This window comes from Chroicocephalus ridibundus, chromosome 5 (genome assembly GCF_963924245.1).
Source record: "Chroicocephalus ridibundus chromosome 5, bChrRid1.1, whole genome shotgun sequence".
In the NCBI taxonomy this organism is placed as follows: Eukaryota; Metazoa; Chordata; class Aves; order Charadriiformes; family Laridae; genus Chroicocephalus; species Chroicocephalus ridibundus.
In genome coordinates, this window is record NC_086288.1 from 41,920,777 (window position 1) to 41,943,233 (window position 22,457).

The 22,457-nt window shown below is 41.9% G+C and overlaps 1 protein-coding gene across 1 annotated transcript in view; it reads left to right on the top strand.

Moving 5' to 3' along the window:
- M1AP (meiosis 1 associated protein) overlaps positions 1-22,457 on the top strand; it is a 40,528-nt gene that overhangs the window by 15,788 nt on the left and 2,283 nt on the right. The window contains exons 3-8 of the mRNA XM_063335172.1: positions 2,238-2,420; positions 9,051-9,228; positions 18,068-18,241; positions 19,778-19,928; positions 21,128-21,269; positions 21,818-22,015. Coding sequence (XP_063191242.1) covers positions 2,238-2,420; positions 9,051-9,228; positions 18,068-18,241; positions 19,778-19,928; positions 21,128-21,269; positions 21,818-22,015 — 1,026 coding nt within the window. The remainder of the gene's footprint in view (positions 1-2,237; positions 2,421-9,050; positions 9,229-18,067; positions 18,242-19,777; positions 19,929-21,127; positions 21,270-21,817; positions 22,016-22,457) is intronic.

Here is a 22,457-nt window from a genome sequence, read left to right on the forward strand (position 1 = left end):
CTACTTGTTTTCCCTTGGGATGGGCAGCCATCCCCCAAAACTCCCAGAGCCTCCCTGACAAAAAGGGCTGAAAAAGAAACAAGTGAGAAAGGCATTAACTACGCGGACCAGCAAATTAAGAAAGTGAAGCAGGTGAGGGTACAACATGTGGAAGGAGCCAACTGGGCAGTGAGCACCGTTTCTACCCCAGCTCGTGGCCAGCTTTGGTCTTCCGTTTTGGTAGCTTTTCTCTGCAAGCAACGTAATGTTGCAGATTAAAAACTTTTGCTGGATGCACAGTGTGAAGTTATGAATTCTTGTGGTTGTGTAATGAAGGGGGAGGTGTCACATGGGGAGAGACATGTCAAGGCCTATGGCACTGGGCTGACTATCAGCGCCTAGAAGAGGGGTGCAGTTAGAAATAGTTAAACACACAATTTGTGCTTAGAAGCTTAACTTATGTCCCAAGCACATTCCAGAGTTGAAACTGCGGCTTGTGTAGGCTTGCCTAAGTTAACATTTAAAGTAGCTATGCATATACAAGAGAAATTTAACTTTGCTGGTGCCAGTTCCAAAGAGCAGGTACTTAGCTGGACTTCAGGTTGCCCTGCAGCCTGTGCTGAGTCCTATTCTGCCCCAGTTAGGAGCAATACTTGACCTGAGACAGCTGGTTTACATCTGTATGAGCTGCAGCTGCCTCCTGGGATTGCAGGGCAGGCATCTGAACTGCAGGGAATTTTGCTGTAGCGCTCTGAAGAAGCTCCTGGCTGCATCTGCTTGGTGCATTTATCGAAGATTGCTAACCTCACAGCAGAACTGACATAATGGGCCAGACACTTCTTGCACTGTAGAGTACAAAGTGTGGTGTCTTTCCTTAAGGCTGCTCTCTTCACCATTCTGAGGCGAGGTTTGAGCCATCCCAGCTTTCTTCCTAACCTTATTTGCAGAACCATCAGAGCTGTCTGTGAAAACATGTCTGAGCCCCCTGGTTCATAACTTAGTCACACTGAAAGACCATGCTGTAAACCATGGCTGCTCAGGAGTGGTTCAGTGAGTCAGAGGTCCAAGCATCAGAAGCAAACAAGTCATATGTTCGTCTATTGCCTCTTTTGTGAAGAAGATGACCTCTAGCAGCAGTATCTTATATTGCTTCAAACAGATTTGGTAGAATTCACTAATAATCTCTCCTATGGCCAGATTTTGCCATTTTACCTGCTAGGTATGTCTAAACTCCTTTGAGTTGAAGCTCACGGGAGTTGACATCTGTGTAAATGCTGGCTGAGATGCTCCACACATCTTTGGATCCTGGGTGCTCCCTAACATTGACACGTCTATGTTAAGGAAAGTTCATGGCTGGGTAATAGATACCAGGTAGCCTCAACTGATATTGTGCAGAGAAAGAGTATGAGAGGGGTCTGCCACGATCCTGGCCAGCCTGGTTCATATTAATTTCCTGGCCAGCCTGGTTCATATTCACTTGCTCTGCTAGCTCATCTTTGAAGCAGGAAAGTCCACAGACTTTCCATCAGTGTTTGGTTTTTTGATAATAATTTCTGTGGTGAATGTCCTAAAAGAGCAGTATAAGAGCATGAGAAATGCCCTCCTAAGTCAGACTAACAGTCCATCAGCCCAGTCTCAAAATGAAAGCTGTTTTGGGGGAGTGCCCCAGCCCAATCACTTTATGCAGTTCATTCTCCTCACACTCCCCTAGTTCCACGGCTGTTGTATTAAGAATGATAAAGGATACATTTGAGGCTATTCCTCTTAGTACCTGCTTCTGGACCTGTTACCCATGAGTTTGGTGAGCCCATTTTTGAACCTGTTGCCACAGTCTGACTACAAACTCTCCTGAACACAGGTTCCAGAGGTCCACAGCCCAAGAAGTCGAGGAGCACAGATATGGCAGGGGTGACTACGGCCTGGGGATATCTCACTGCCTCACTGTTCCTATTTATGTCTTAAGTTCTACCTCTCTGTTATGCAGGGCCAGAGGAGAGGGGCATACCAAACTACTACATTTTGTCTAGCAGCAGTAAACAGGTAGACAGCTGAAAACTTGAGGAGTGATTGTGTGTGTTGTTAGTAGCATAACTGGTTTTGATTCATATCACTGTTCCCTGCTTTATGACTTGGGTCCTGCCCCCAGTCTTGTCTAGGTGCTGTGAATTCAAAAGCCTCCTTCCACATTATGGAAAAATATTTCATGTTACCAGTTTGACATTTCCAGTCTTTCAATGTCATTGAATACTATTTTGCAGCAAGTGAGAGAAAACTTTGCCCGAATTCAAGCCTGCATTTCAGAGCTCCGTTCGCTACCAGGAGAAGGCTGTTTCCCACAGGGGGGAAATGGAGTGGTACAAGCTGTGCAGGATGGATTGCAACAGTTCAAACAATACAGCAGACACACAGCAGCAGGAGGCTCAACAAATAGTTCTGTTGAGGTAAGAAAATGTTGGGAAGGTAGTGGGAGCCATCCACCAGACTTGACTCTCGTTCGCACATTAAGATGATAGTTTGTGTGGTATCTAGGCTCCATGGGAGGGAGAGAGTAATTAAGAAAATAAGCCCTCCAAAAAAACCCCATGTAGCAATCTGAATGCCCATGGAAACAAGACAGATTCAGGTTTGAGTTGCTTATGGAGGCTGACTGACTTTACAGAATAGAAAAATGAATCCTGTGTTGCTCAAACCAGGCAACACACATGCAAACATTTCTTTTCTGCTCAGGCTTTGTGAAGTTTTGGGACTGGCTATTGAGAATTTGCCTGGAGAAAGTAGAAAGAACAGGGACTTTATCTAAATAAGTCTTATTGGACAGGTTAGTGACATGAGTTGGTATGGTAGGACAGCCTGATGTTTGTCTGGGATTTCAGTACACATACATACTGGTGTCTTGTTTCCCAGGATTCTCAGTGCAATGAACTTGTACACAGCAGGTCTGTACAGTGCTTCCTGAGCCAATTGCATAGGTGTGTTGTCACTGTTTAGCTTGAGCAGTGGCCCTGACATCACCCTATGTACAGTGAACATGCTAGAAAATTTAAGGTATTCAGCAATCTAGCTGTCTCAGAGATCTAATGTCCAGAAGTCCTGCATGAATATATCAAGTCCTCAGATCCCGCTGGGCAGATTCCTGTAGAAAAGGGGATATATCTAGGGAAAACTATAGGTACAGCAGTCCTGGGACAGGATCTAATAGATTTTGGTGCACGCTAGTGGCTGTATTCTCAGCTGGGTGTGTGTACTTGCGTAAGTGGGAAGGAAGCTGCTAACAAGACATGAGAACATATGTGCAAATGTAGAAAGCAGGGTAAGGTTCACAGGAAGAAGTATTTTTTTTAAAGAAGCATCAAATGATGTGAAAGGACGGGCAGTTATCAAGAGGGGAAGGACTCGGGTAGAAATGATGTTTTCCTCTGGACATGAAGAAACATCAGCTCCAAACTGTCTTTCATTTCAGACTTCACCAGGCTCAGGGTTTACCTGGTTTTGGAGCTTTGTCAGTCCTAAAAAAGAATCTAGACTCCCATGAGTGAAATTTTCCCAGTCCTTCTACTTTATTTAGCTCCTTAAACTCTTCCAGTCTCATGCTGTGATTAGGCAGATTCTCCCAGCTGTAATTAAGACTCAATTCTAGTGTCTATTCAGGAAGCCTTTCTCCTGATTTACTGCTTTTTTTGTGTTTTCTTAGGGCCTCAAGGTATTTTTCCTGACCGTTTCAAATGTGATTTGTGCTTTAACTTCAAAGCGGGGGGTTGGAACAGAGTACGCTTTTGAGACAAAAGCTTTTTCAACACACAACAAAAATCCATGACATATTCTAGTATAGTTGAAGGAACAAAATAGAGTTATCCATGAGTATAGGGAGTTTATACTCCGCTAAGCAATCCTTGTCTCTCTAGATTATGAAAACATATTATGCTTTTCATTGCAAGGGGATGTAAGACACCTACTGCAGTATAGGCTGTGGTATTATACACGTAGTTGAAAGTGTTGACCACCGTTTTTACAATCTACTTCCATTTTCTCATAGGAGTGGTGCACATAGATGCAACATTAATTCCTCCTCTTCTGACAATTTGCCAATGTGTATTTGCTCTTGTATACTTGGATCAGCCTGGAAAACTGGGTGTCCTCCACTCTTTCAGAATTAATCTGACCACATACCACTTTGTTGATAATTTTGATAGGTAACCAAATGTTTTTCTTCCTGCTACCAGAAAATAGCAAGTTCACCTGGCTTGTTATATTATCCTTGACCCTGCAAAGGTCCTGGGTATGTATACTCAGTCCCATCCAAAGAAGATCCTAGAGGACAGTCCTTATAAAAATGCTCAGGGCAATCTGAGAAGATGTAGAGCTGGCTGTCATGCCTAGCTGGAACAGCAGTCTGACCAACAGTTATGTGATTAATTCCGGTATACCCAAATCTACCCAAATCAGAGAATGATGTAGTAGATTTTTGAATTAAAAAAACCAAACCAACAGGAAAAAAAAAAACAAATAGCAAAACCACAACACTCAAACAACAAGCAAACAAAAACTCACTCTCAAATATGCATGGATTCTAACTTGAAAGATTTCTTAGGGAGAAGAACTTTATAACCCAGGACATGTGGCCATTCTTCAGAAACTTCATGCAGCAAACTGTACTTAAATTGCTGCAAAGAGAATCTCTGACAGAAAATATCTCCTACAGCATTAGAGAACCCTTGCAGAGGGTCAGTTGAGCAGGTAGGAGGAGCTCCTTGCCACCCTCGTAAACTAGAAGCCTCTCACTGACAGCTGAACATATAATCCTCTTCCCTTCTTCACCACATTCAAATAATGTCCACACTGGAGACTTTGAATTTTCCTGGTTTCCATACAATAGCAAACACCGCAGACATCAGTCACACGTGCCAGCTCTAGTCTTCCCTCTGAGTTGCTCCATGCTAACTACATTTCATTCCCTGTTTCTGCTGCCTTACTTCCTTTTGAGCTGTTTGTAACAGGCATCAAATGTTTCTTCCAAGAATGCATGCTTTATAAAGGAAAGGGAAAGAAAAATTAAGACTAGCTTTTTTTTTTTGTAGCTTCGTTAGTGGATACAATTTATAGTGGTCCTATTTCATTTGAAAAATATCCAAAATAAAACCAGAGAGAAAACTGAAATAGCACAGAGATCTGAAATATTATGGTACACATAATTTTAGCAGAGGTACTGGAGAGGGTGCTGAGAGCTTCCAAAAGGTAAAACATCATACTTGGCTGTCGTGAGGAAATTTTAGCTCAAAGTTTAGTTCTGTGGAGAATTTCAAGGGCAAAGGACTTCTCTCCAAGCTAGCAATCCTTCCCGTTGCCGTTCGGCATGCTGCGTAAATGTAACCTGTGGATGAAATTCAGTCTTCTGCAAATCCTGACAAAAGGTGTTTCACAGGCCTAAATGGGATCTAAGGGGTGGCCTGGGTCTTTCACAGAAGGGTGAATAAGCACCATCAGATCACTAAGGAGCCAAGAAGTGAGCAGAAGAACACCTACAATTCTCAGACCTTTGTTTAAAAATAAAAGCTGGTGATCACAGAAAGGCAGAAGGGTATTTCACCCGTATAAAAAGGCAGCTTTCTGCCTCAGATACTTCCGTGACTGAAATTTTGTTTTCATCACAAGCATCATTTTTATGTAGAGTTAGTTGGATTTTTATTTCTGGTTCTTTTTCTTAGAAGGCATTTGAATGTTTTTGTTTAGATACAGTATCTTTTGAAGAAGGAAAAAAAAACCCCACAACCTTCTTGGAAGTGAAGCTGGGATAACTTAAGCCAGTCAAAGTAGGCATTTACCCTCTTAAATTCAACTGTGTCAGGTCGACCATATGTGGTGATGGAGTACTTCTCATCTCTCACAAGCATTTTCTATTTAGTCCACTGTGAAGTAGCAGTTCTGTTTCTGTGATACTTTAAAGCATTAGTGAAACACTGGCACAGGTTGCCAAGAGAGGTAGGTGGTAGATGCCCCATCCCTAGAAACTTTCAAGGTCAGGCTGGATGGGGCTCTGAGCAACCTCCAGTTGAAGTTGTCCCTGCTTATTGCAGGGAGTTGGACTAGATGACCTTTAAAGGTCTCTTCCAACACAAACCATTCTATGATTCTATGATTAGAAAACATAGTAGGAGAAATATTTTTGCATTGAACTATAAGGCATGGACAAGAGAAAATAAGGCCTGCTTTATCAAATTTTTTGAACTCTCTAGTTCCATCTATTTTTCGATGGGATGTCAGGTTCTACCAATACAATTTCTTCCCTCTGTTTCAAGAGCTTCATGCCTTAGATAAGTGCCCTCATAAATCAGTTGATTCCATTATTTTGCAGTTAAGATTTAACATAAGACTTATCTGGAGTGTTTGTTATTCATCAAAATTTAATGCTCTGTATGTCATTTTGGTGCATCAATGCCCAATTGCCAAACTGACATCTCAGTGGCCTTATTACTGAGATACAGTAACTGGAACAGCAAATTACAGGCGTATAATTACAGTCAGTAAACAACTGAGGAGTAAATGATTGGGAACAAGTAAGATCATTATTGGTGAAATCCTGCAGCAGAGAGAAGATGCTTAGCAGAGGGAGTGTGCACAGCTGGGCAGGAGGAGAAAAGGCAGCCAGCCAGGGGCCAGACCTGTCACTGAGATGCACTGGCTCATCTCAGCAGAGAAAGTTACTGTTTCTGTTTGTGAAGTCTTCTCTTCTGAAAGAAGCACTCTTTTTTGCTTTTGCTGTTAAGCTTCTAAAGCAACACAAGTGAAACCGAAAAGCTTTCCCCATGCTTCCACCCATGGGGAAGAGACTAGTCCGGAGCTGCGCGCCAGGAGCGCGTGGCCGCTTGCTGTCCTGCGGCACCATCCCACTGCCACCGCATCGCAGGCAACACCTGGAGGGTGGAATCAGCAGAGCACACTGCGGCTCAGCAGGAAGAGGCAGGAAGGACAGGACAGGACTGTGAACAGCAGTAGGATGAAGAAACATAGTGTATCAAAAGCTGTTAATGACGTATGCCTACATGTGAACTAGCAGAAAAGCAAGCGCTTAAGGAGGTGTTATAGTTGTATTAGAAGTACAGTTTCTTTAGTGCGAGACCATGATGGCCGGTATTTATACAAGAGTGCCACTGGCAATTTGCTTGTGCAAATCAGATGTAGCCTTTAGGCAAATGTGCATTTTCCTAACACTTACACCGCAAAGAGGCAAGAGTATTCGTAGCTGACTAGTAAGCATAGGAGGCAGACTTTGTTACAAACTGCAATCATTTAAAACCCAGATATTTGTTAAAAAGTATTGAAAATGCTTACTCTTTTGAGATCCTGACTTCAGAGGGGGAAAAACATCAGCATCAGTGAAGCTACGTCTCAGCAGCAGCTATAGGGCAGGAAATGTGGCCAGTGTGCTATAGGATGAAAAGTTTTTTTCAAGTCACCAGTAGCCCATTTTTTGTCAGATTAGGAAGTATAATGACATTAAAGGATTATATATAGAAACTGTGGTAACATGAAGGGAAGTCACAGTAGCTGGTTTTGTATGTGGTAAAATATTTCTCCTGGTCTCTGACCAGCATGTGCTAGCGTGATTCAGGTTGTGAAAAGGGTAAATTGGAGGTGATAGGCTACAAATGTAATGCCGTTATGGTTTCGATCAAATAAAGGTGCTTCTGTGTAGCAAATGCTCTGTCTATAGCTCTACAGAAGATATTTATAGCTTTGACAGTTCAGCTACACCCAGCTCAAGAATAGTCCCTGTTAGCCATTTTCATTAGCTCCTGAAAGGAGCCCATAATAATTTCTTCATTCCCAGTAACTCAGAGGCAAACATTATGGGTACGTTCAGTTGAAGAAGGTATAATTTGTTAGGGAAATCAGGCTTGATCTGACATCAGTAAGGCTGCCACAGCTCCATGGCCCAACCAGTTGAGGATGAGCATGTGTTCCCAGCAGGCAGATGCACACAGAGCACATGTATATAACACATACATACATGCATGGTTGGTCACACAGATGACAGACAGACAGAGCACTTACACAAACACAGACAGCACCAATGGCCTCAGCCTGCCCCCCTCTCTGTCTGAGCAAGATGGAGATCCACTAGCAGGAATATAGCACACACACACACACACTCCCCCCAAAAATAAACCAACCACGAAACAATCCCTAACCCTTGGAACTGTCACTTCTGTTGGCGTTGTTTATAGTAGAAGTCATTTGTGAAGCTCTACTATTAAGTTTCCCTAAATGCTCCCTACAGGACATTGGTTAGCAGCCTCACCTAAAACACACCTTATGCTTTAGAATTATTAAATAGTCCTTTGGAGCAGTGAGCAGATATGCTGAGAAGACTCAGTACTTCACCGTCACTAACTGTCAGGCAAGGCCAGAACTCAAAACTTTCTCACCTAACTACTCTTTGAGGGTAGAAGCTGGTGTCAAAAATGCCTGACGTTTCTAGAAACTGTTGCTGATTGTCAACGATGAAGAAACTCTTTGCAGTCACTCAGTATTACATCAAAACTGGGAGGTGGGAATCACACCTACTGTTGCTCTCTTAAGAAACATCTTTAGGATAGACTACATATTTATTAAAAAAAAGAAAAAAATAATTCCCATTCAGCTCAGCCCTCAAATGGGAAGTAACAATTTAATCTACTTGAACTATAATTGATGCAGTAATGGGAAGTGGTGCCGTTCCTCAGAAAGTCTCAGGCAGAGTCCCTCCTATACACAGACAGACTCAGACTGTAAGTGCAAAGCTCAGAATATAAGACAGTGATAGATTGTTCCATCTTCTTCCAGCAGTGGCACAAAACCTGTTGGTGTTCCTACAGTGAACCTCTCAATCCATTTCATATTGGTTTAAATACAAGCCAAAGCACAAAAAAAAAAAAGTTTTTACATTTGCTTTTGAATAGATGAGATATTTTAGCGAGATATCTCTCCTCTCTCCATAGTGGGACCTGTGCTATTCAAACAGACCTGGCATCATCGCTTATCAAGAAAGTATTAGGGTCAGAGGCAGATCTTGTACACTCTGATTTGTGTTTCAGGTCACAATTTTGACTAGCCAGTCCAACAAAGAAATGGTAAATCACTTGGAAAAGAAGTTAAAAGATGTAGACCTTGTGAGTCTGCGAAGAATACAAGTCATTGAGGTTTTAAAGAGAGACTTTCTGGAGCCTGAAGACGTGGAAGAGTGCATGCCAGCAGAAGAGCCCAGCAGCAGTGGTGAGTGTAAGAGTGTAAGACTCAGGGAAATTACGGCTTTGGACAGCAGGACAAGCGCTAGTTCTTGCTTTGGTCTGATATATGCCACTTTCCTTTGTGTCATTTAGTGTCACCCATGTAAGTGGAACTACTGTGCCTGGAGGAACAGCAAAAAGTTTGTACCACAGCACTTCTCTGGGGCTTTATCACATTTGGGCAAAATTAGCATATGGACTAGATGCATTACTGCATCTCTTGGTATTACCTAAAATTGACTTCATGTGCAACACAGATTTATTGAGAGATTAAAGAGAAAAATGCACACAGTTTATAGGGGTAGCACACTCTCAGACACACACATACTCATACTGCTGAGCACCACCCTGGGCAATTGACTGGCTGATCAAAAAATCCTTGAAGCAGGTATTTGGGGGAGAGAGAAGTAGGCAGAAGGGAGGAAAGAAGAAGCAGGCAGGCCATTTACAGCTTTAATAATCCTACAGAGGATTTCTATTTTCTGGTTGCAGTAACAAATTTCTGGTCAATTGGCAGAGGAGTGTCTGGGAATGTTTAGGTGGATTGCAGATTCCCTTCTGCTCTGTCCCTCGCACACCTGGCCACATCCTTCATTAGTGAAAGAGAGAATACACCCCAGACCCTGCAATGTTATTTTTCCCGGCCATGTCTCTGAAGAACTCCTCCCTTAGTCTGACAGTTTTCAGCAGTGAGAATTTAAGCTATAGTCATGAGAAATTCACAGACAGAAATTCCTGTTAGCTCCTGCTTTGAGACTTTTTGTTTCAAAGCAAAAGGCGCTGAGCAGACACTAAATAAACCAGCCAGATGATGATCAAAAGTCCAACACCACAGTGCTTCAGTGGTAAAATCCTGTACATTGCAATGCTGCTGTAACTGCAACTTTCATTTCTGTATTTCGTTTAACCTAACTTTCAAATCTGCTCAGTTATTTCAGCTCTTTCTCAAGGCTGATAAAATGACTGATAAATAGCAGGAGTTTACGCTGGTTTTCCCCTGTCTACAGCACAGCACTGACTAGGTGCATCTTGCTACAGACGATGACTGCTATCCCTGCTGCCTCTGCATCCCACTAATCTGGTGGCCGACTGAATCAAACACTGAGTTGTATAATCAAGCACATAGAGGTATATCTACCGTATTACTACCCGTTAAAATTTTCCTGCCCTGAAGGGGCAGTCTCCCTCAATGAGACATAGCTGGTTATTCTCGACTCTGCCTGTTTGAAAACAGAGGCCTCAGGGAGAGTGCTCATCTCTGCAGGTAAAGCTGCTTGACCAGAGAAAGGGACCATCTTCTCTTTCTGACCAGCACCATTACCACTAACACAGGGAACACTGAGTCCTAAGGAAGAGGATCAAAGTTCTGTCATTCTAACATGACTTTAGAAATAATTTAATATGCCAAAACTGCACCAAAACCACGAGTAACAAAATTGTGGAAGGAACTGTTGCCTACAGCTCCAAGGCTTAGGTATTCTTTAAAAGCACCGATCTTGTCCATGTGGGAAGAGGACAGTATTTTGGGTGGCTGCAAATGCTGGCTTCTCGAGTGAGGAGGATTACTGCCAGGACTTTGCATCAAGCTGGTGCTGCACAGCACTGCTTCCCCCGTGGGGAAGCCTTGAAAAACTAAACACCACAAAACAGGAGGTGCTGTGTGCCTCTTGGTCACAAGACTGTTATAGAGCATGTAAAACTACACCTTATTGTTTTTAAAAGTGAAGCTGTGTAGCCCTTTCACCCAGTAAATTGAATGAAAACATAAATGGGGAGGCAAAGGCCATTGAAATTTCAGGTGATGAAACTGTAATTTTCTGAATCTTCTACTTATGAGAAGATTCAGATGATGTATTTGCTCTCTAAGAGGAGCCTCAGGGAACGGATAGTCCAAATAATTTGAAAAAGGAGCCCAGCTGATTTACGAAGAAGATTTTTTACCTCTGTTTCTGAAAAAAAAAATATTCATGGTATTAGAAAAAGATTACAGTAAAGAACACTAAAGTTGCAAGATCTAGCATGCAGGAAGTGCAAGAATTAGTGCTGTGTTCAACTCCAGCACATCCCCCACTACAAAATAAACATTGTGGTGCAGCAATTAATTATGAGGTGGGTATCCCACCATGACTGTTTCTTCCATTAGTTTGTTTAGTGGCTGTTTGAACTTGTGTACATTTTTAATATCCAGAGCATTGCTGTGACATTGCATCCTGCATTTATATTTGGAGCATATCAGAAAATCATCTCTTTTTAAACCCTCTGCCTGAGAAATTTTTTTGTGCCCACTCCATCTCAGCTTACTGGAAGCAAATCTTCTGTTATTGTTTTATATAGCTCTACTACAGACCTCAGAGATCTTAAAATGCTGTGAACCTGATTAGCCTGAAAAAATCTAACCTATTTGTAAAGGCTTTGGTAAATGGCTCTCAGAATCTCTTCTGACATGCTCTAGGGCTTTAAAGTTAGATTGCTAGATTTGAGCTCTCTTCTTGGTTGGCCCTGTCAGTCCTTCTTTTGAGGTCTTAACAGTTAATGGCCTCCATGTGTACCAGTGCAAGTGGAAATACTGTCTGACTAGGTTTCATGAAAAGTCTTTGCATCATTGTAGGCTTCTGTCTCTTGCTGCTGTTCCAGCTGCTGGACATCATGTCTGCTTTGTAAAGATCAGTTAGTTGTGTCCTGCTAGCCAAGCTTCCTCAAAGTTCTTTCATCTCACTGGCCCAAATTTTCAAAAGGGATCATTTAAATCTGGTCCCCGAATCAGGAAGCTCTCCCGTCCAGTGTACCTTTTGACCAGACCACACATTGATTTTTTTATCCAACCATTCTGAGTATTACTTTCAAAACAGCCAGGCTGTCAGGCAGGAGGCTTGGCAGAAGGCACCTGCTATGGAATGTCTCCCCTTGATCTTGTATGGATGTTTCTTGGGTATGAAGAGGCTGAGTGCCTCCATATCTGACTTCTGACGTTCACTGCGGTAATCCTTATGTGTTCTTCCCTGAGCCAAACATTCTGCTTCTCCAGAACCTTCCATTAAAATGTACTTAAAATCAGGGGTTTGTTTCTCTCACGTCTTAATATTCATGACTCCTGATTTCAAGAACAGGAACATGTTGTTTTCCTAGCTTCACCCATCTTTCATAAATGCATCCACCATCTGTCTGTAATGTCTGACCTAGACCTTGGTAGAATAGGCCAGAATGGTCTGTTTGGTCTTTCACCTTTCTTTCCCAGTTGACTTGGATGTGTTATTTTTTTCTTTTTAACAGCCTGCGTGTCATATTTCCTCTGGTAGATAACTCTCTTGGCCATTACACAACTGGAATAAAGGATTTTTTGTTTTGTCTTTTAAATACTGACAAACTTCAAGAATATGACCTAATTTTGTTCCTTTCATAACATGGGGGTACAGTTTTATTAGATTTCTGCATCAAGCCCACAGTTTCTGGAGAATCAAGAACCTTTAGAAAGACATCTAGTTTTGAGGTGAAGAAATAAGGCTGTTACAGACCAGCAACAGCCACCCATTAGCACGAATGCCAAGTTTGGAAGCAATAGAAATATGGACTGACTCTAACAATGAAGAGCTGTAGCTCTTTATAATTATGAGAATTTCAGGTTTTTTCACCCTAGGACCCAAGTTTTGTTACTGGCAGATTTCCTGAAAGGAAATAACAGGTAAGTACTCAGATAGAACATTAGTGCAGTCAGGCGGTTCTTTTGCATGCAACAGTAGCACTGAGTTTTATTCTTTCCAAACCTCAAAAACAAGCCAATAATTTCCTTCGCTATGTGTGATTACTCTATTTAAGGTGACATGAGAGTGAAATTTTAAGCACAATTTGAAAAAATGTTTACAGCGTAAGTTAGGTAGTGGTGTATTTAAACCAAACTGTATTCATTTAGTGACCTTCAAAATGGCACAGACTAAATATATTAGGAGGAGGAGAAAAAAAAGAATAAACTTACTGGAAATCCCATGCAGGATGTGGGATTTCAAAGAATGGCTGATGCTGAAACATGGAGTGATTGAATAGGAAACAAAGCTTTGCCTTTTTTGTGTTTTAATAGCACAGCATACTTCTCTTAAGTGCCATTTTGAAAAGCATCACAAAAGCTTGCTTTCAAAATGGAAGTATCATAACAGCTTACCACATGAACTGCAAACATTTACTAGATCATCTGCTTCACTGAAGAAACCTGCAACAGCTAACAAAATTGTTTCAGCAAATACAGCAAGAGATGTTATATTGCTTGAGAACTACTGTCACAATGTGATAGGGAAAAACAATCCGACGCACTCTGACGCTTGTAACACAGTTATTGTTCTAAGACTTTGATAACAAAACTGAGATTATTGGACATATATACCTATATATAAAAGCCATACCACAGGAAAACAGTTAAATTAAGACTTAAGGAGCTGGAAGCTATGTTTATAAATGATGTTTATGTTTAGAGTTTCTGCTATCTTCCATGTTTAGAACATCACTGGAATAAAAGCAAATTTGATTATTTTTTTCTTTTTTAGATAAAAGGATGTTTGGATGCTCTGAGACTTGGTTAACAATTATGACTTGGTACTCAGGGCATACTGGAATGAGAGAAATTGCCAAAATTTCCAGGAACAACTAAAATTATGATTTTGTGTACTGTATAAACCATTGTTATTGAAAGAAACAGTCCTAAATCCCTCCCCTCAGTTCCATTCCTCCATCAAAACTGTTCGATATCAGGAAATTGGTCTGTGCTCACACCACCCTGGGAAAAGAAAAAAGTGAACCTGTTTTCACTTAACTTGCAAATCTGTGCTATAGGGTCTATCATCTCTTTTCGTCTTTAATCCTGTAGATCTGCAGACTGTTTATGTGAGTAAGGAACCTATATTGAGATATAGCTATTGGAATTAAATACTTCGCTTTTCTCCCTCCTCCTGCCCCAACCCTCCAAGGAATTTTGGATGTGAAATTTAAAGGCATAAGACAAATTCTAATAAATAAACATGAGAAAAAAACAGGTTTGGGGGCAGGTTTGTGCAGTTGTTCCTCGTCTCTGTGAAGCAGACATCTTTGGCAAATGCCAGATAGACAGAACCAACCTTGTTAAACTGGGCTTGTTAAGTATCTGGTGAAGGCTGGAAGTTTCCATTTATGCAAGAAAAAAATACCTACAGCATTGAATATGCTGCTGAGTATCGTATTCAAGACGATACTCCACAGACACTTGCACTGGGGAAGGCATAGACAAGCAGCTGGAGGTTTAGCCATTGGGGAGGCAGCGGCTGTGACACTTTGGTCAGGCTTTCAGTGAGACATGTCACTTAGTTACCTTGCCAGCCAAAATTAATTTGTATTTCATGATTTCAAGATACTCTTACAGACAATTCAGTGAGAAGCTTGCATTTTCTTCTTAGACTTCTGTGGAGTAAATGGTATTACCCTGCTTCCTTCTTTGGCATCTTCTGTTGGACTGTAAAACCTTCAAGGCTCAGATCACCTCATTGCCTTGCTTATACTGCAGCTACTGCAGTGAGATCCTAATTCACTGCAAGGGTTCCTACTGGACCACTAATGAATGTTACCATCTGTGTTATTTTACTGTCACATAGTACTGTACTACAAATTGCTTCTTCCAAAGCCAAGAAGATGTGGAGATGCAAAATCTGCATCCTGAGAAAGCACCTGATTTTTCAGTTCCGGGAGGTGAGAGGAAAGAAACATACAGTTACAATTTCCTATGGTACTTAAAGGCAGGCAGGATCAGGATATCCCCTCTCATAGGCTTATTTCCAGGTTAATGCAGCTAGAAAAGACTCCAATATTTTGAAGCCCTGCAGTTGGCAAGTCTTAGAATAGCTTTGAATGTGCTAAGAACAGCCTGTCGTGGACGAAAAATGCTTGCTGTTTTCTTCACAGGGGCAACCTCCTTGGGAGAGTGCATTTCTAGACAAAGACAGACCATGTGATGAGCAACAAGGATTGCTTTTTCAAAATTGCACAGCAGCTCCTCTGTGGGACAGGGGCTAAATCTGCAATGTTTCTTTAATGATAAAATGTTAGCACTTGTCAGACTGCAGACTGGAACAGGGATCACGATATAACATAAATCCCGTAAAGAGAGCAATGCATACAACATCTGTGGTGAGAATGGTGTGTGGGAGTAATTGGTAGGATCGAGCGGACTGGCCTCTAATTGATAACATGAGAATTATTATTATCTTGCCCCTACTCCATTACAAACACTTAAAGCATCTGAGCATTGCCAAACCATTTGCTAAGGAAGGTTAATATTTGTATGTGATATACGTATTGGCACTATCTATTTCTCCTTTGGGGGGGAAAAAAAAAAGCACTGAGGATAAAGCACTAATACATTTTTTATGAACAAAATCCGTCTTCTGCAAGTTCCAGGAAACCTTTTTCTATATGTGCTCTGCAGATGGCTGAACACTAAATGGCTCTGCATATCTGCTCTCCAGGAATTTTAAGACCCAACGCACAGTAGATGTCAGCATCCTGACCTGTTCTTCCTAAGAATGGACAGCAATGAATGCAGTGAATTTCTTTTTACAATTGCCATGTATTGCGCCAACTTAAGGTGTGTAAGTGGCTACATATCTATTATAGAAGAGAAAACTTAAAAATAGGAAAATATTTACTGAGGAAAGAACTAAAACATTTACCAGCCCCCAAACACAGTCTCAAAACAAAGATAATTCTCCTTGTTTCCTGTGTGTACACTATTTGTTAAAGTAAATTACATGCATTTCCTGGTGCTTTGTCTTCTGAACTGTTAATGCCATCTGCAGTGCATATCCCAGAGAGAAACCTAAGTCTAAAAAAAGTAGGGAGCGCATTTCAGCTGAAACACAGCCAGCATGCTCTCCAGGTGCATCAGTGCGTTCTGCACTGATGAGAGCAAGACTCATAGCATCAGGGCAAGAGACTGATGGTGGTAATAGCTCTGTTCATGAAGAGCAGCCTCCAGAGAAAAGCAGGATTTTTCCTTCCACCAGAGTATCCTCCAGCGTTGCTCCATGGGGTAGAAACTCATATTTCCATAACGCTCAGAGAAGACTGGGGCAAGGCATGATAGCAGTCTTAAGATAAATTTTTAAAAGCTGCTACAAAATGAAGGGAATAATCAGTTTACTATACAGATTTGGGAATAACTTGGAAAAAAAAAAGGAATGAAATGTCCTTGCAGCCAAGGACAGTCAGACCGGACATTAAGAATGAAAGGATTTCAGTAACAAGGACAGTGTGAAGGACCTCCCATCCTAAGTAGGAGTTGAATCTTCTTTGCTGCAGAGGCACAGCCTACATGATCTCAATGCCTTCTCCAAGGCTGGATGGTGGGGACCATTGGAATGTATGTCCTGCTGTGATGGCCATACTACAAAAGTGCGTTTGCAAGTTGCATACCATTTAAAGAATTACAGTCATTATGTTAGCCCTAGATTATTTGCCATGTAGAGGGAGACTAATGAATTTCTGTCGGTTTGTTTTGTTTTTTAATGTAGGAGCGGATGCATAGTGTCATTTTTGCAAACTATAAATACTAATGCGTAAAGAAAAGATTTCTCATTGCAGATGGATGTAGCACTGTATTTTAGTCCTCAGCTGGCCTGGTAAACACAATGGGGGGAAACGGCTATTTCTGCTATCTATTCATCTTCTCAGAATACCTGTTTCACATCCTAGCTGTATGGTGACCCTATTAAGGCTGTCTCTTCCTTCTGTGTTTACTTTTACCTTTTTAGAATGTTATTTATTTATTTAATCTGCCAGACTTTATGCTAGCTTCTCATTTGGATGCACCTTTGAGTTCCTATTGCAAGGGGCCAGGGGGGTGGTGGTGTTGCAAGGGTTTAATCTTGTTTATGACCTCCCTAACTCTGCTGTCCAGTCTACGTTTCTCCATTCCGAAATGTTGTTGCTAGATCATATACATTTGCTCTGCACCTCCAGAATCGTGGCTTAGATACTTGCTATGTCCTTGCAAACATTTTTACTTTGTCCTTTTAATTTCTTTTAAACAAGTCTCTAAATTTTATGCATTTCACTTGTTTGAAATGAAATGTAATGGTGGTGGATAGTTTTGACTGTTGTATCTGCGAGGCTGATCTACTGCGGGATTACTGTTATCAAGCAGCACGTCAACTGTAACATGTTGAAACATGTCCTCTGTGTTGGTCAGGTCTGGGTCAAGTTTTGCTTCTGTTCTTCTCAGGTCTGTAACTAGCTGCTCTTTTAAACACACATTGAGGATGTTTGGCAATTTAGTCACGGGGCAGTATTGCAAAGTAGCGAAGTAACGTTCATCTTCTGTATGAGGAGTAGTACTTTTCCATCACTACTACAAAATTCCCCATTAGTGTAGCATTTCAGTCTCTCCGATTTCTTATAGCACCAAATATCCAGTGTCCCTTGCTTAGGAAAAAGGTGGAAATGGTTTAAAATTGTGAGAAGAGTCTCTGAGGCCAGTGCTAAGATGACCACAGCAGAGGATGGTGTGCATCAGTCACAACTAGTCCTCTGAAGACGACAGTAGCCAGTCCACCCACCCCATTGATAAGAACAGTGTTGATACCCACCCCATTGATAATAACGGTGTTGCCGTGGCCTGTGGAGCAGCTCTGCTTCTAGCAATGTCCTTTTAAGAGGACATCATAGTGCTGTGCTGTGCTTGGCATGGTAATGGCTTCTCAATTATGCAAAAATACTTGAGGGACTAAGGATAGTGTAGTCTAGTGGAAAATGCAAAAGAATGTTCTTTTCTAGTGCTAAAAATGTTTGTGCTTTTTCGCGTTTTTTTCCTGCAGACATTGCAATCCTGGGAATGGACATTGATGTACAAACCGTAGAGGACAATGTCATCAGCTTGGAGATGCTGTTTAAAACATGGCTAAATGACTATGGCACAGAGAGAGAGCACCTCCACCTCCTCCTTCCATCAGGAGGCTTCAGCCATGCTGCTGCACCCAAGACCACCCTAAGTATTTTATTTTCTCTCCCCCTCTGCAGGGAACTCCTAAATCCCACAGCCCTAAAGATTGGCCAGACCTGTCCTATGGGCATGTTTCCTCACATTTAGAGACCCAAGTAAGGTCTCTGGGTGACTTTGAAATCTGTCTGGGGTTTCTGGTGTCTCAGGCCTAGAGGGCTGAGAGAGGTCATTTGCTTAGAACACTTCCAGGTTGCTGCCATGTCCTGTGGCTGCTGATGCCATAATTAATTTCCATTCTGCAGCAAAAATGTTCCTTGAAGAGATGTGAATTTATAGCCACTTGGTCAAGGTAAAAGGGCCCTCACATACTGAAAGCCAAGGACCTTCTGTCTCAGTTGTATAGGCCTAAAAATTTTGTTCCTTCTATTTGATACTAGAAGTCTGTGCCAGAGCTCCACTTAAATGAAGGCTGTCTTACAAAGGGATTTGGCATGTATTTATATCTATTGATTAAGCACTAAAATAGCTAATGTTCTAGCTGGAGCTGCCAACAGTTATAATAATGCATGGGAAAAAATATAAGGAATATGTAATTTTTTTTTCTTTACTAGTGTAAGTCTAAATCTCTAATCCATCCTTGGGTGAGCACTGAAAACACCAACAACTACAGCAGAAATAGGTGTTTCCCATAAGTTGCTGTTAACTGTATTGTCACCATTTGCACTGCCATGAGAATCTGCACATGCACTTCGGGCAATCCCCTTTCCATGCTTCTCCAGTACGGTACTACATGCCACTCCAACATGGTACTCATGTGCAGCTTCCCATTGCCATCGCAGCAGAAGTGCACTTATTTTCTTCTGGTGATCCACAGGCCAGTTCCAGCCTGGAAGCAAAGCTTATATAGAATTGCTGATGGCTTTTGCAGATATGCTCCTTAGCAAGCAGATCAGAAAGCCTGGTGCGACTTTCTATTTATTTAGTAGCTACCATAACAGCCTCCAGACCAGCACAGGCAATTATAATATTTTATTAAAGGTAGATTTTCCTTCTTCATTATATTGAATTTCATACTTGATGCATTGTCTTATTGTAGCTAACAAGACAAACCAAGTTACGCTGCAGTCAGGTTTTTTCACCTTCCCACACTCAAGAAACCTGTAGAAGGCCAGAGAAATTGTATGCAGCTATATATCATATTATACCAGAGTTAGTGTCATCAGTGTGCTGGTTTTCTCCACAAACACAGATAGAAAAGCTGGCAGGAAACGTGTGGCCCTGTACTCAGTGTGGCATTGGGAAGCAAGCTTCTGCTCCCTCTACAGCTGGCCACTCATCATCAAAACTGGAACTCGCCTCCCAGTTACCAACCAATCATTGTTTCATTAACATGCCAAGCAGTGGTATTTCCCTACATGAGTAAAATGGGGATAGACTGTTGCCTTGTGTCACAGGCTTTAGCGTTGTTTTGCCATTAATAGTTGCCTTACTAGAAAACATTAACTTAGTGTTTCTAAGTGCTTTGAGCATGTCATGTGCTAAACATCGCCATTTCCAGCAATCTAAACCAACCTCCTTCTCCTAGTGTGCCTGAAGTGCGATTTGCAGGAGAGATTGCTCGACCCAGCTCTACTTTCTGGGACGGTTGATGGCACCATGAGAGCAGCAGATTTGAATTCACCCTGCCAGATGGCAGCCTGGCCAGCTACAGTGCTGTATAAACTCCAGGTTGTAAAGTAAGCGTTGTTATATGCTTTGTGCTTGGCAACTGGAAGGCAGCTATAATAACAGCCTACGCTCTTTCTGTGCAATTTCAGCTAGGACCTAGTAACATCACCATAAAGTGCTGGGGACTCAAAGTGTTAGTGGGCAAAATTCTCATGTAAGATACCCTCAACCCCTGTAACCCTTAGTGTTATGGAACAGCACATCCCGCACATGCAGACAGAAGCGCAGAGCCAAAAACAGTGTTACCATGACACTAGCACTTTATGAGTGTAACAGTATAAATGTTACTCGTGCAACAGTGGTTTTCCTTCAGTGTGAAGTTCTGTAGATTGAAGCCATTGCTCCATATATAATTCTGCTGTTCTCTCACTACCTAATGAGGCTGCAGCAATTAACTGGATGTCAGAGCCTGAGCTAACTGGTTGACTAGTAGTAAAAAGGCAAGGAAAGCCTCATAGTTCTGTGTTACTTCACGTTAAGTATTTATTTGCTTTCCCATCAGCAGTCTTTGGGCTGGTAAGCACAGACCATAACAAGAAGAGTGATGCTCTCTGGTGCCTTTTCTGAGGTTTATTTATAAGAAAAATTTTGTGTAATTTCTAAACTATACAGTTGTTCTTAAAATGATTCTCATCCTGTCAGTAGCTGAAGAGCACTCAGTAATTGTGCCTAAATGGCCCACAGCCATTTAGTAGCACTGAAGCTACTTAATAATGCCCTGTCACGAAGCAGAAGGGTGCTATGGATAGGCAATGTCAAGCACTGTAAAGTCTGTAGTGGTGTTTGTGGTGGGATGTTGGCTCTGTGCAGGAGTAGTTTATGTGTCAGTTTAAGTGAAGGATAACCACGATCCAGTAAAAATCACTTAGGAAGAGATGTAATTTCCTGGGTGAGTTATTGCCCACAAGGCAAGAGTAACAATCCATTCTGTATATAAAACACATGAAGATTGGATTTGCTTCTTGGCATGCTCTTGTCAACACAGATGCAAAGGAGTCTGGAAATTAGCAAGAAAACCTCTTTTCACTGCAATTGGACTTTTCTGCAAGGTTTCACAGTGTCAGGCCGCACCAATACAGACATTAGTGCTTGTAGCTGTATTGCAGCTGATACTGCCATGGCCACTTGAGCTAGTCATCTCCTGATAGAGTCTTCTTGCTGGTCTCATGTTGGCTGTGCTTCACTAACATGAGCTGTATATTTGCAGGGCTCTGAAGTATGAAGGGGTCTGTGAGTCTGTACTATACGGCCTGCCCTTCATCATCAAGCCCACAAGCTGCTGGCAGCTAGACTGGGATGAACTGGAGATAAACCAGCATAGCTTCCATGCTCTATGTCATAGTCTTCTGGTGAGTGTGTGAAAATTGCAGTCTCAGTAGTCAGGATTGCCATAGAAAGGAATAGTTAGTGCACATCTAGTAAGACCTGTCTAGCTTGCACCAGAAAACATGTTTCAAAAGCTGCAGCTTCATCTCATGGGCCAGAGTTGGGCTTATAAATCCTTCAAGCCAATGTATCCACTGGAAAGATGCTGCAGCACATCAAACCTTAGAGAAGACTCTAGCCTATCAGAAATCCAGTGGTTGGAGGTATGAAATGCAAAAGTCAGGGTTGGGGTTAGATGTGCATCTTTAACTGTGAAAATAATTAACAAACGCTTGGGATGTGGAGGACTTTCCATTACTGACAAGTCATAAAGCAAAATTGCATGTTTCTCTTAATAATTGTCTCACATTCAATTAAAAAAAAAAAAACAAACAACATACTATCCTCAACTGTAATGCAGTTCTTATTCTGATGTGTATGAATGTCTCTGCTCCTGAACTCTACAGGGTTCAGTGCTGAAGGAAGTGGCTATTGCCCATTTTTCACACTGGTTTTGGCTTTTGCCATTTAGAAAAGGAAGTGGATGCTTTTGGCCAAACGTGAGCCACAAAACAACTGGAACATCGTGGTGCATTCCTACTACATCATTGTCCCTTCTGACTCTGCCACTCTACTTGTCAAAGCAGTTGCCATCAGAGAGCTCTTGCTGCCGTCAACCTTCCCACCCCTCCTTGCTGAACATCCTGAGAGAGTGCATGGCCCTATAGAGGTAAGTCATTGACAGCCCTGCAGGAATATCTGTGGAAAGGACCCCTGTTGTACAAGCAGGGATCAGAGTAATGATCAGCCTTTATGCACAGGACATGCAGCTGCTGCTGAAGATGTATCTATCTCCCTCATTGCATGAACCTCCTCAGACTGCAGAGAGAGGTGCTTTAGGCATGAGATAAATCAATACACAAAGTGTCTCTGTTTCTTCCAATAGATTCAGGCTTCTGCATTTCCTATTGTGCATCCATATGTTCTTCTCCTGAGTTGTCTGCCTCTGCTTCAGGTCATGCCAGGAATGGCAGAGCCCTCACTATAGGTCTAAGCAGATAAGCAGAGGAGGAAAAAGCTGTGAAAATGCCTAGTGACAGCTGGAATATAATGGAGCACTTCTTCCCAGCAGCCAATATATCCTACAGCTTTCTTCATGGACAGCAAATGCC